At 38.9% G+C, this 14,488-nt stretch overlaps 1 protein-coding gene across 3 annotated transcripts in view; it reads right to left on the bottom strand.

Moving 5' to 3' along the window:
- The window catches only part of TOX (thymocyte selection associated high mobility group box), a 276,457-nt gene that overhangs the window by 19,678 nt on the left and 242,291 nt on the right, over positions 1–14,488 (bottom strand). For all 3 annotated transcript variants that reach the window (XM_084619135.1, XM_084619133.1, XM_084619134.1), the window contains one exon: positions 10,773–10,853. In XM_084619135.1, coding sequence (XP_084475261.1) covers positions 10,773–10,853 — 81 coding nt within the window. The remainder of the gene's footprint in view (positions 1–10,772; positions 10,854–14,488) is intronic.

The raw sequence follows: 14,488 nt of genomic DNA, 5'->3' as shown, positions 1-14,488 counted from the left end.
GGAGTGGTAGATACGCTGGAGGGGAGGGATAGGATACAGAAGGACCTAGACCAATTGGAAGATTGGGCCAAAAGGAATCTGATGAGGTTCAATAAGGATAAGTGCAGGGTCCTGCACTTAGGACGGAAGAACCCAATGCACAGCTACAGACTAGGGACCGAATGGCTAGGCAGCAGTTCTGCGGAAAAGGACCTAGGGGTGACAGTGGACGAGAAGCTGGATATGAGTCAGCAGTGTGCCCTTGTTGCCAAGAAGGCCAATGGCATTTTGGGATGTATAAGTAGGGGCATAGCGAGCAGATCGAGGGACGTGATCGTTCCCCTCTATTCGACATTGGTGAGGCCTCATCTGGAGTACTGTGTCCAGTTTTGGGCCCCACACTTCAAGAAGGATGTGGATAAATTGGAGAGAGTCCAGCGAAGGGCAACAAAAATGATTAGGGGACTGGAACACATGAGTTATGAGGAGAGGCTGAGGGAGCTGGGATTGTTTAGCCTGCAGAAGAGAAGAATGAGGGGGGATTTGATAGCTGCTTTCAACTGCCTGAAAGGGGGTTCCAAAGAGGATGGCTCTAGACTGTTCTCAATGGTAGCAGATGACAGAACGAGGAGTAATGGTCTCAAGTTGCAGTGGGGGAGGTTTAGATTGGATATTAGGAAAAACTTTTTCACTAAGAGGGTGGTGAAACACTGGAATGCGTTACCTAGGGAGGTGGTAGAATCTCCTTCCTTAGAGGTTTTTAAGGTCAGGCTTGACAAAGCCCTGGCTGGGATGATTTAACTGGGAATTGGTCCTGCTTTGAGCAGGGGGTTGGACTAGATGACCTTCTGGGGTCCCTTCCAACCCTGATATTCTATGATTCTATGATTCTATGATTTAAATAAGGAGACATACTGAGCCAAATTCATTACTGGTGTAACTCCACTGCTTTTAATGCACTTATATAAAGGATGAATTTGGCCCATTATAATAAATTAATTTACAGGATACTAGATCCTGTGGATCAAATAAGCAGGTGCAACTCCCATTTCAGTTACAGTTGCATGGTCTGATGCTGGGGATGAATATCACTTTTTTTTACTTCCCAGAAGAGTGTCTGCCAGTTGATCAAAAAGGATTTGCTCTGATTGTCTCAAGCCAGCAGTAATTCTGCTATATATTTTTCACAATATTCTGATGCCATTCTCAACACTGCAGCCCCAGACTAAGCAAGTATTTTACAGTGACTAAGAATGCTTTAAATCATATGTGATTTGAAGTCCCAAAGTGTCCAATATTATTGTAAAAGACATACATATTATCAGTTATTGGGAATCTGGATAAACAAACCCACTAAGTATAATTCCCCAGCATACTACGCTTTCAGCCTTTCCTAAGGTTAGGGAAGAAACCTTTTCTTTTGTAAGCAGCACTGGAGCTAATGAGATAGGTGATGCCAAAAATGTTACAGGCTTTGCATATATGCCTTTATTATCTATTACATGCAAAGATGTGAGTATACAGCACAGGCCATATTCTGCCCTCCCAGGCACACATAGTGCTTGCACTGATTTAATTGACTGCACTGATTTTCAACTGGAGTTGTACCTGTGTAACTGACAGCAGAATCTGTTCCTACATAAGGACACTACATCACTACATGTTACTGATAAAATATGAAGAATGAAAGAGGGGATCTGACTGGTTGACAGAGCCACCAGCTGTTCAGGTATCAGGCATAACTTTGCAGACCAAAAGGTGTTAGCCAATCTGCCATTGGAAAAGTCATTCTGCTTATCTAAGGAAAATAGTACAGGAAAACATATTAAAGATCCCTATTCACTTGTTTAATTAGACTTTAGAGCATAGAAAAACATGGAAGACAAATATATTCATCCCCAGGGTTCAGCACTAAGGTACCAACATAAATTTATGACCATAGTCACCAGCTAATTTTTATGCCTGATGCTACAGGTGTACAATTCTAGACCTTCTGCTCCCTACACAGCTCTCTACCACCTGAGCTAAAGGAGAATCTGTTTTAGATCTAGGAGTGGTAGGACTTAAAGGCTCTGTAGATTAGTTGCTAGAGGATGATAGAATCTCATATACAGTCTATCAGGTAGGGAGCACATACACATTCACCAGTACTTTACTGGATTGCAGATTAGTACATTAGTTTTTCACACCAGTGCCTATGCCTTCCAGTGCCTCCTGCTCACGATTGAGTTTAATTCGAAGTCCTGGTCCTAATCTTTTAAAATCTTAATAGGCTAAGACCAGGATATCTTAGGAATTGCCTCTCCATATGTAAGCCTCCAACACTGCTGCATGCAGAGTAAACCTATCAGAACATGGAGGGAAGCAGTTTTTGTGTCAAGTCTGAAGATATGGAACACCATCCGAAAAGATGTATGCCTGTCTTCTGGGCTCAATGCAAAACTCAGCCTTTTCACAAGAGCCTACTATGACAGAACACCTTCCCCTACCCCCATATTCACACCTTACATGTTATTGTCATAATCTTTGTTCAAAAATGCCTTGAATATCTAAAACTCATAGTTTTCTGGTCACTATTGTCCTGATAAAGTAAGTGTGGCAACATTGTATGTGAAGTTATAAGATTCCCCTGTATGGTGTTATTAACACATGTTTCATAACCCACAGCTCTGCTCAAACAGAGGCTGGCAAACAGGTCTGTCCTAAACAAAGAGATGTGTGCTCTGCTTAATTTTTCTTTAAGCAGTAAACAGAACCATCAAGCAGGAAGGGAAGACAAAGGAAGTTTAAACAAGTGAAAACAACCGCAGGGAACATCCTTCCACATACACTCTTTGTCTCCTGATATCTAGCTGGACATGTTTTTCAAGAAGGGGGCTGAAACTATAAAAAGGAGGGACAAACACCCCACGGCATCCCCCCTCACATCCATCATATTCACTGTACCTGAAGAGACAAAGGAAGCTTGGATTTGATTGGACTTGGGGGAGGGGTCCTGATCTGAGAGTTTGGTCTGTAATGCTGCTGGGGCATGAGATGAGAAACTTTGCTTGAATCTAATATAGTTTAAGTTAGGCATTAATGAGTGGCTTATTGTTCTTGTTCTTGTAACCACTTCTGATTTTTATGCTTCATTACTTGTACTCACTTAAAATCTATCTCTCTGTAGTTAATAAAGTGCCTTTTTCTAATCCAGGGTGTTCAAGTTGAAGTATTGGGTGACTCCATTTGGGGCAACAAGTTCCTTAAAGGAATTACAGACTCAGTATATCTGTACTGTCCAGAAGAGGGCTGGGGGAAAATCTGAGACTGGGAGTGTATTGGGGTCACCCTGTGGTAAACTTTAAGGCTGGCAAGAGCTAAGGTGTGGCTGGCTGGCTAAAGCACACAAATAGGCATAGCTGGGAGTGACTGACTTACACACTGGAGGCTGTTTGTGAGACGGAAGCCATTGTAAAGGGTACACCAGGTTAGAGGGCAGGGGTGACCCAGCTACACATGAGCCTGGATTGTACCCTGGTATGTCACACCTAGAACAAAAGCCCAGAGGAACAAAGAGAAAGGGAAGAAAATGGGCCATGTAGAAAGAAAGGAAGAGCAGGGGAGTGAGAAAGGAAAAGAAGCAAATAAAATAATAAACACTTTTAAGTATAAGCAACCAAATACCAGGAGTATGAGAGTATAGCCCACTTTTGCCATTCTTATTTTACTGAATATATTGGTGATTTGTTGATACACAGTTTGAGGCACTTTATAAATGAGAGAGATAATTTAGATAATAGACCCTCAGTCCCTTTATCTTTCCCCACATGTCCCTCACCAATCCTGCTGCTCTCCTCTCCTGCTCTTGAGAAAAGCGTGGCTTCCCTTTCACATTCCAAGCTCCACTGTTCAGTGCCACAACTCCTCATGCCTGCCTCTAACCTAAAGCCAACCATCAGCACACCTTGTCTCCTCAAACAGAACTACTCTGAGAAACATGATGGTTCCTACCCGCCCCAGACCTGACCTCACAGTGCAGTACACTGACCTCCTCCCTGCTGATCCTTATTCAGAGAGTCACACCATGAATGTGAGGTGGATGGAGACAGGCTATGCCAACAAACCAGACAGGCAAAGGAGGGGATCCCATCAGAGGAAAGGTCATACTGGAATTTGTTCCACCGTAGAGTCCTCCCTGAGTCCAGCTCCCAATGGCCAGAAACTCAGCTAACAATAGATATTCTGATCAATACAATGGTCCCACAGATACTAGCTGTCACTCAGGTGACATCCACCAGGCAATCTGATAGATTCATTAGGGTTAGGATTTTCTTCTTCAGTTTGAATTAGTATAGACTATGGCTCCTCAAATCTGTAGCTGGTTTTTGAAACTATCACTTGTAAATCTTAGTAGGCAACCAGCAACTGAAATATGTAAGTCAGAGTTTTTATTCTCATTCTGAGTTGTTTCTGCTTTCTGGCTATTGGTGGCTTTTCTGAGTGACTTAAAATAAAGCAAGGGTAAGTTTTTCATATGGCAGTATTCTACAGGTCTGATCCAGAGCCCACTGAAGTTAATAGAAAGTTTCCTGTTAACTTCAATGGGCCAAAACTTTTATTCTACTAATAATGAGTTGATTTTCCATCTTTGTTTCCAAGAAAGCAAAACAGGAACTGGTCAAGTGAAGCTGAGATCAGTTTCAGCTGATGAGTGATGGTCCTCACTTGTGCTTCCTTAGAAGTGTAAGTAGAAAATTTAAAATTAATTACACATTATTATTTTTTTTGCCCTTTCAAGCCTTGTTTCTGCAGATAGTATGTTGGAAAAGCTGCCATACACAATCACATGGGCATGCATCACACACACACACACACACTCACCCAGTTGCTGAAAAAAACTGTGGAACATATTTGTTGTTATTTGCAACATTTTAAATGACCAAATTATATATATTTGAATTAAATTAATAAATACTTTTACAGTAACATTATTAAAAACTCAAAACTCAAACATGATAAAAAATCTCAACTTTTTCCAAGAGATACCCACACAGTTACCACCATCATTCTACATGCAGAGAAACACTGTGGTAATTCCGAGATCTCTGTGTGATGACTGGCAAAATTGCCAATGACCTTTTAAGAAAACTGTCAATGATGAAGACACATTTGCAGAGCCACATTTCTGTTCACAATCAGGGACAAAGGAATTTTATCTTAAACTAAAATTATATGCTGTATTTTTTATTACATTTATTCAGATAGCAGACACAAAATACCCCAAAATGTGGCCAATACACTCACCAAGAATCAATGGTGTCCTGCTGGATCAGAACGTTTATTTTTAATTTTAGAACAGTTCTTTTTCACAATCAGCAGCATTAACAGTAACAGATCTGGTGTTTTGTGGTATGAGGAAAATGTCTAAAGGGTCCTAAACCTTCTGAATGGAGTACTGTAAATTGAGTGGTATCTAGCCTAGCTAGGGCCAGTATCATCAGAAATATTTCTTTATTAATGTGAGCAATTAGACTTCACCACACAATCGACTTTGAATAATAAACTTGCGGAATTGCTGAATGTTCATACATAAATGTTTCTGGTACCTTTGGCCATCACCAGCATCTATAAAATAAGTGATCGAAGATCTACAGGGTCAGGGTCTGATTCTCATTAACACTAATGCTACTTTATACTACTCTAGCAATGTAAACGGTTTATAAATGGGTGTAAATATACTCCTACTTTCCCTTTACTCTGCCAGAATGGTGTAACACAGCCTTAGTGTCAATGAGAATCAGGACCTCAGAGTTTGGGTTCTGTTTGGATCAGCACTGTAAAATCTGGAAGAGCAAAACTTTTATGTGAACCTTTCAGAACATCAAAAAAGTTATAGGTTTTGGATGAAGGTTATCAATACATGAGGTTTCTTATTTTATTAATTCCAAATCACATATATTATACAAATTTATTGTACCACATGTGGCAGGTTCAAAAGTCTTTAGACACATCATTGATACTTGAGTACAAGATGGGCCAGCTATTGGTTGTCATATATGGTTAGTCAATGTGGTTCCTGAGGAGAACATTTTAAAATCTAAAGATACATTTTGTTATCATCTATGGGGGATTATTATGGATTCGTTAAGGCCATGTAGGTAGAGATGGATGTTTTGTGAATGTAGCTTGAATAAATATGCTGAAGGACATGTGACTTTAATTTGATACCAGTGTCATTATTCCCCAATTGAGAGGCATAGGGAGGCTCTAAAAATGCATTTCTAATAACCTTATACCAACCATTCAATCCCAATCACTTTAGAAACAAACAAGAGCCTTCTCAAAATCAAAAATATGTCAAACTAATGTGATCTCAAAATTTCTGCCATTTTGGGCTTCAGTCTTGTGAGAACATCTCTAAGTCTTGGCACCGCTGAAAGGGAAGCCTCACATATATTTGGCCTCAAACTTTAGTCTGAACGTAATCTGAATTTCACTATCTCTGTCCATCTCTTGCTATTTAAAGTCTGTGAGAGATCCTTAGCTGGTGTAAATCAGCACAGCTCCCTTGGCTTTAAAGCAGCTATGCCAATATACACCAGCTGAGAATCTGTTTCTATTTTGTTACTGCATGTTTTAGTAAATGTAGAACTTTCTAGTGCCAACACTTGGTGGGAAATGAGGAGAATAGGATTCTTACTACTGTATATTAAAAATTCTAGTGAAATGGAAACTAACTTAAATTCTTGTTTTACTGTTTGATGTAATTATTTCAAGTTAATTTAAGTTAAGTTGAAACATATTGTGTAATGGTAAATTGTAACATTAAGTGATAGACTTCCAGCAGAAGCATCAAAAGGAATATGCATACGGAAGGCAAGCTGCCACCTGGAACTCCTTGGCAGAGCAATTATTGCACTGCCCTTAAGAAGGTGCAGCATTTGGTCTCCTTAGTCATTGACTGACTCAGTTCTGCCATGGCCATGACACCTCACTACCACCTCCCCCCCATTCACCCTCACAGAGGTGCAATGCACTATCTATCCTTTACGCTTCGCCTTTAGTTCATGTATGTTTTGGATGATGTTGTTAACTTTATGGACTGCCACCACAATGAGACCTCTGAACTAGAAAAGGATGGTGGATTCAGTGTATTAAAGGTTAGGCTGAACTGTAATACGAGTGAGTTCTCACAATGAAGTTATGCCTAACAGTTTTAATAATTGCTTAGAAATTTCCTTAGGTCTTTAGGATTTGTGGCTCTATAGGTGAAGAGGTTGAGTGAGATTATTCTTTGGCTATCTGCATTTACTGGACATTTTTGCTTCAAACAATGTTTTTAGGATTAGAAATTTCTTCTCTGACAGTTTGTGGATCCTTGAAGGGACATGACAACTGGTTTGTGAAAAATACATACATAAACAACTCTGAAAATACCCAGTCAGTCAACAGGTAAGTCTGATATAGGATATACAGCTACATGCATGGTTTCAATAGTAATATATGGTTTTTGTTATATGGTTCCTCAAACATTTTTGATATCACAATAATCACAAAAGCAAAGATAGTGTGTCACAGAAACCTGAAATATCTACTGTTTATAGCCTTACATTACGATTTTCCTAGGTAGGGGAAAACTGATGTTTAATGGATAAAAAAGGAAGCTGCAAATTAATGTAACTGCTTATTATATTTTTCTGCTAAGGCAACAGTGCTAGTGATCCTGTAGGAGTTTAGCAGCTTAAAAAAAATGTTAATGCTTCAGACAGAGCTGCATTTTAGGCTTGCTCCTTATGAGGAGAAAGCCACTATTACTGTTTTATAACGGTATCCCCTGAAAATAGCCTAAACTAATCTTTAAAACTTCCAAAATGTCTGCATGGACTAAGTACTTCTGAAAAGTAATTCCAGACGGTGGCTGGGAGTTCTGTTAGGGGCGGTCTGAGCCTGCCATACAATCAAAGGGACAATGTTGTCCCACGTTCATTATCTTCAAAAAATTTGCATTATTTCTAACACTCTAAGAGTGTCAAATGTGGTTGATAATGATGCTATGTGAGGGCACAAATCTGACCTAGCTATGCCATCATAGCTTTGAAAAATTACCTTTTTTCCTACTTGAGGATAGATACAAGCCATAGTTGTTAAGTATGCCTACAGAAAATATTTATATATGTATATATAAATAAATATTTAACATATAAAGCAAAAATCCTACTGCCAGCCAGCATACACAAAAAAGCCAGGGTAAGCGATAAAAAGTGCTTGTTTTTTAAAAAGTCAAATTGCAATCACAGCATTTTAAGTAATGTTATACAAATTGCTATATACTGTAGGTTGCATTTCTGAGCCTGAACAGTACTAAAAGTTGCAACTAAGGACAAATGTAAAGACACTTGTTTAGAATGCAAAGGCTTAGTCAGTATTATAAACAATATGGCAATCTGCATAGCATTACACATAATGCTTTGTAATGTGATTTTGATTTTACATATTGATTTCCACACACATGAACAGGCTTGACTATAGCCCTATTAATTTCAATTTTTATAAAAATAAAAGAAAAATGTTGAGAAAACATCTAGCAAATACATTGATAGAGTTTAATGGAGATTAATGCATAGCTATGACATTAAATCCATACAATCAGATGTTCACCTTACCGGGTGTTAACCCTATTTAAAAAAATATTACAGGCAAGGCTGATGACACAGCCTATTGTTAAAGTTGCCTGACATGTCCAATTATAAGACCTTGCTTTCAGTTGCTTATTACTTGGCTAAACTTAAATCTTGTGGGTTGACATTTTACAAGCCAGGTGTTTGCCTCAACTGATTTTTGGGGGGCAAATTTTTCAGGCTCCTACATGTGACGTGACTGAGCAGTTATCATCCCCACAGAACAGTGAAGCATGCTTCCTCCGGAGGTGAAGCCAGACTTCTGGCATTTCCTAACTCTTGCGTGCTTGCCTTTGCAACCGTAATAACATTGTTTTAATGTAGTTTTTGTATGTGTAAAATAGAATAGATTTTAACACAGAGAGTTTATATTCTGTTTCAAATAGATGGAATTCACATGGCGAATCTTAATATATCACCTATCCAGTTTGTAATTACATGCTTATTTAAAGTCCCATCACACCTAAATGCTTAAAGTTAAGCAGATGCTTAAGTCCCACTAAGGCCAATGGGACACAAGCACATAATTAAGTGCTTTCTTGACTAGGGATGGGCTTAAACATCTGTCCAAGTGCTTTCCTACACTGAATTAGAGCCTCAGACACCAATATTTCTTTAATTGAATTTTCTCTAAATGAACCTTCCTCAAAGAATGCTATGCAGCTATTTTTGCCCTGAAAAAAAAATCAGAGTAAAATTCTCAGTTTTACACGTATTATCTTATCAAAATAAAACAGTTTAGTGTTTCCTATAAACAGTGTATAATGGGCACAGTAACGATACCTAATTCATTATTACAAGTGAAAAGCTGACTTCGTAATTTACATTAAAATGAGTGTGTTGGTCTTATTTTACCACTCAGTAAAATCTTACAAATAAATTGACAGTCATGTTCAGTGGAACCCTGGGCAGTTCCAATGGCTTGAAAGAGTCTATTCTAAACATAGAGACTATCTCTGGAATTGTACACTCATCAAGTGTAGAAGAGGAATGACAGGCATTTGTACATGCTTTTTATAAATATCCTGGCATATATGATGCTAGATTTCAAGTATATAAGACAACACAGGAAAGCTATGAATAAGGTTACACTCATGTCTCAGAGTTTGTCTACCAACACAAACTACATGAGGTTTGATCTCACAGGGGTCATATACTGAAACACCTGAAGAAGTGGTAAGATCACGTGGAAAGCTGTATGAAAGACCCGAGTGTTAATTATCCATTAAATCTTTGTTTTGAAATGTCCCTAAAGAGATGGTAAATATGTCGTGAAAGTAACAAAAAGTGCTGCTCAGTCACATCTGTATAAGCTTCAAGCATTGCCATCTCACTCCTAACCTTTACTCACAAACCACTGGACAGTCACGTGCTTCTAAACTTGACCTCATCAACACTTTGGATTCTGTGAAATAGACACCAAAATGAACATCAACAATACGATTCTGCAAATTGCCCCTTTGATGTTTCAAGTCTGCATGTTGCAGTAATCTTACCTTTGTCTGTGGGTTTTAAAACAGTGGTTTATATTATATCAGTTGTGAAATCCTGGGCATTATGAATGGCTCTATAAATCAATATCAAAAGTTGCTGTTAACTGTGTACAGTGGGTCCTGTGACATCCTGTTCCAAAGCGAGTGATTCATACTATGTCCTATACTGTGTTTGTCTACTTCATCTGAGGCATGCACAAAGAAAGTTCAGCTTACCATGGGAATGTCTGAATTGTGATACTGAGCATGATCATTGCTGTACAGTGCCTGCATTAAAAATGAGGCATTTTATGTGTGATATCACAGTTTCCTCCTATATTCAGAAAAGAGTATGACTGGTAATTGCGCAGTGCTGTGGCCCCTGCTGGCAAATGTGATCCTTTTACTGATGACCACTGGGTTTCTCATTTGCTCCACTGTGATTATTATCCCGCCTGCAGATGTTCTATGAGTAGGAATGGATAGGCTGCGGTATGCCTATGTTGAGAGATAACTTTGTATTGAGCGCTAGAGCAGAGCATGGATATGATAGGTATAAGGTGGCAATGAACAACAATATTTACACTAGATACCATGGTGCTGAGCACCATACAAATGCTGAAAATGGTTTACAATCTATCACAATATATATATGTGTTACCTTGGATACAAGGCTTGCTCTGTATGCAGCTAACTGCTTCAAATATTCCTTCTTAGCAGCTTCAGTTTTCTTTTTGTATACCTACAAAAGAACAAAGATCATTAGTAAATGAATCTGTGTCTATATGCAATTCCAATTCATTTCATTGCAATTTCATCTGTTTCATGGATCTTCAGAACATCCTTCTAATTAAACAACCATTCCTATTTCTCCAGGTTTTTTTAGGAGAGAAAGAGTAAGTAAAACACCAAGCATTTTAAAAAATATTGCTCACAGTAAAAGAGCTCCTTTGCCTACAGAGTGATCCTGATATGTTTGACTGAACTGAGGACATTTCTATTGGCATGATAGCTTCAGTTGTCAAAGGGATGTTAAATTCGGAGTATAGTTCCAAACTGGACCAGTGGGGGTGCTCTTCATTGTGTCTCCCATCTGGCAGACCAGCTGAACTTCTCTGGAAAATAGGAGAGTCGGTGGGTCCAGGACTGCTGAGTTGGGAAGAAAAAAGGAAGAAATGAGATGCAGAGGACAGGGAGGGCTTGGGGAGATATCAGTGTCCTTCAGCATGACTGGGAGACTTTTTTCCATTATTAGGTAAACTGTTGGACAGTCAGAGAAGCCCAGTCCAAAGGAGGTCAGAGGCAAATCAGAGGCAAGCTCTGTGCAGAAACGAGAAGCTAAGGAGCCATGAAAAGAAGTTAGTGTAAATCACTGTTCCAATCTTGACCTGCAAAGTTCTGCTGATTTCTTCAAGAGAGTGTACCTTTTCTTGTATATTCCTCTCAATCCACTGTTCTGCCTACAGTGTAACTAACACAATAGCTTAAAGAGTTAAAAGATCCAGTTCAAATTTCCCCAGACTTCAGAACTGAAGGTTATTTGCAGGGATTGGCAGGACACCCAGACAAAATTATAATTGGAGCATTAAAAATATAGATAGATACTTGGAAAGCTAGCACCTGTACAGGGGTACACAACCCTCCCAGCTGTGGAGGCAAGCTCCATAGAGGCTAATTTCTTGCCAATGTACATGCTGACAACCTAAAAGAGCCTTGCACTGTTGCTAAACCGGCACCCAGTCTCTGATTAGTTGGACTATGCACTCAAAGTGCAGCGGATGGTAAAAGCAACTTAAAACAAATTTGAGATGTCCTCATAAATTCTGCAGGTGTGTAGGACAAACACACACACACATTTCCTTTACAGTAAGGTAAACTTTATGAAATTTTAAATTGATCTCTTTTGATCCTCTTATTCTACAGTAAAGCCAGAGTATTCTCATAATGGAGAACACATGGAAGCTGCAAACTGCACATACACTGGACAATACAATTCCAAAATACAAAAACAGAGCAACAGTACTGGGCTGGAAGGATCTGGTGCTACATCATTTATAGAAAGAATATTCTTGTGAAATATCTTTTATTTCAGTGAAGCTTTGATTTCAGAGAAAGAACAATCCTCTGATCTAGGTTGGGAAAACTCAGAGGTTGCCTAAAGGATTAAAGATTTTGGGAAGCATAAAATCATGATGGAAAAAGAGGAGTCCTAGGATACCAAAATTGTAAAAATCTACACAGAGAGGAAAAAAGATTGTTTTTAGCTGTGCAACTGTGTGTGTGCATTCTTGTAATTTCTTCAGATTAGGATAAATATATGGTATAGGCTGAGCTCATATTGTTTTTCAAAGAACTGGGAATAAGTTACTTTTTAAATTGTGATTGTTTGCAGTTATAGGGCAAATTTATTGTTTTTTTCAGAAAACAAAATGAGAATTAGTTGACAATCTGTTCCCAGGTGCTAAAACGAATTAACTTGACTTACAGAACAAAGATGAATTCAAATTATATTGTACTTTTGAATACAGCTGCATCGTTTTCCTATCCAGATTTTAAAACCACAACTGAGCGTAATAACATCACATACATAGAGACAAGACATTTAAAAGATCATGTAGGTTTTTTTCCCTGATATTGTAGTCCTGATTCAGCTGATCAGAAGTCTTATTTTGCATTACATGAGTATCAAAATTTTATGCAGTGTAGTTGTAGCCATTTTGGTCCCAGGATATTAGAAAGACAAGATGGGTGAGCAAATATCGTTTTTGGACCAACTGCTGTCCATACAGAGTCAACTTCTGAGCCATACAGAACTCTTCTCCTTTCCCAGATCGGAAGAAGAGCTTGAAAGCTTCTCTCTCTCACCAACAGAAGTTGGTCCAATAAAAGATATTACTTCACCCACCTTGTTTCTCTAATATCAAAATTTTAAGCAGGCCTACTGTGCATTTATAGTCAAAGCATATGGAAAAGTTTCTCAAAGAGCTGGATTTCCTCCTTTCCCTTTCCAAATTGTGGTATACAACAAAGCAATCTCATTTTATAGCATAAACCTAACAAGAGTTCTGGCTTGTACCCAAACATCACTATTGCATATGCACTTAATTATATAGTCTTCATTTAATTATTTCCCACCTATCCAGCCATAATATTCAGCATTAACCATACACATCATTTTTCATACCTACTTTTCTTAGGCATTCTCTCAACCTGGTAATTGCAGTATAAACCCCAATTAGCACTATTTTTTTAAACTGACCCTGATATAGGATGTCACTATGAGTACTATGGCACACAACACTTTTAATATTATTCAGAGGCAGATTTACATGGTTGGGTTTCTCATTCTGTTTTTTTGTATCTTTCTCAATGTTTTTTTGCGGAAATCCCATTCCAGCTGATTTGCATGTAGTGCAGTTCTATGGTGCAATGGGTATTTGTTATGGGGCTTGGGCATGATGGCTTGGGCTCTTATTATTATTATTTTTTTTGGGTCTTCTTCAAGAATCCTAATATTTAGGCTATTTGTTAGTGGGTGGGTGATCCTGACAGGAAAAACTGCACCAGTATTTCCCCTGAGTGTTCCTGCCAAGGGCACCCGTTCTCAAGCTTCTCACTCGCCAGCTGTTGCCTTTCTTGGGTGGAGACCCATTTCTCATTCCCTTCTGACCAGGGTATTTCCAGGCACAGTTCCCTGCCTTCATTGTATTAGCCTCTGCAAAAGACAGTCTGTCTGACCAGGCTGGCTTGCTTTCCCTTCAGAGATGGCTAACAGTGTGAGTGCCCATAGTTATACTTACCGCACAGCTCTTTTTATGCAAGCCAATTTTGTTCTTAAAGTAAAAGCAGAAGAGAGAAAACATATTAAAAACAATAAAAGAACCTACACGCATGCTAATAAGCTTACCAGAGATCACCCTGACCCTAACGTGGGCTTTGGCAAGAGCAGTCCTACAACACCTCACCCAAGGAAACCTCGTTGTGATTTCACGTTCATCCCAGCTTCATCTCGGAACAAGCACACAGCCTTATGGGGCCTCAGTAGGCCCAGTTCTTCCAATCCTCCCCCAGCTGCCCTTGTCCATTTGGTGGATCAGCAAGAAGGCCCTGAGTCTGTTTAAACCAGGCTATTTATCCAAAAGTCCTTTCTTTGTTGGTCCCTGGATAATCCAGTTTGAATTTGTATATGTGAGCCTTGCCAGGGAGATGGCTTTAAAGGCTGATAACCAGCGGAATTAGAGCAGCAACCCCCTCCTACTAGAGAAGTTACATACAATAACACAAACACAATTATATTTTTAATACAATGGATCCCAAATGTATTAATCCTAATTCAATATTGTTTAACTTAATTCAAAAGTTTATCTTAATTTCATA

Source organism: Lepidochelys olivacea (assembly GCF_965140295.1).
Source record: "Lepidochelys olivacea isolate rLepOli2 genome assembly, chromosome: 2".
NCBI lineage: Eukaryota > Metazoa > Chordata > Testudines > Cheloniidae > Lepidochelys > Lepidochelys olivacea.
This window is presented reverse-complemented; position numbering and strand designations above follow the sequence as displayed.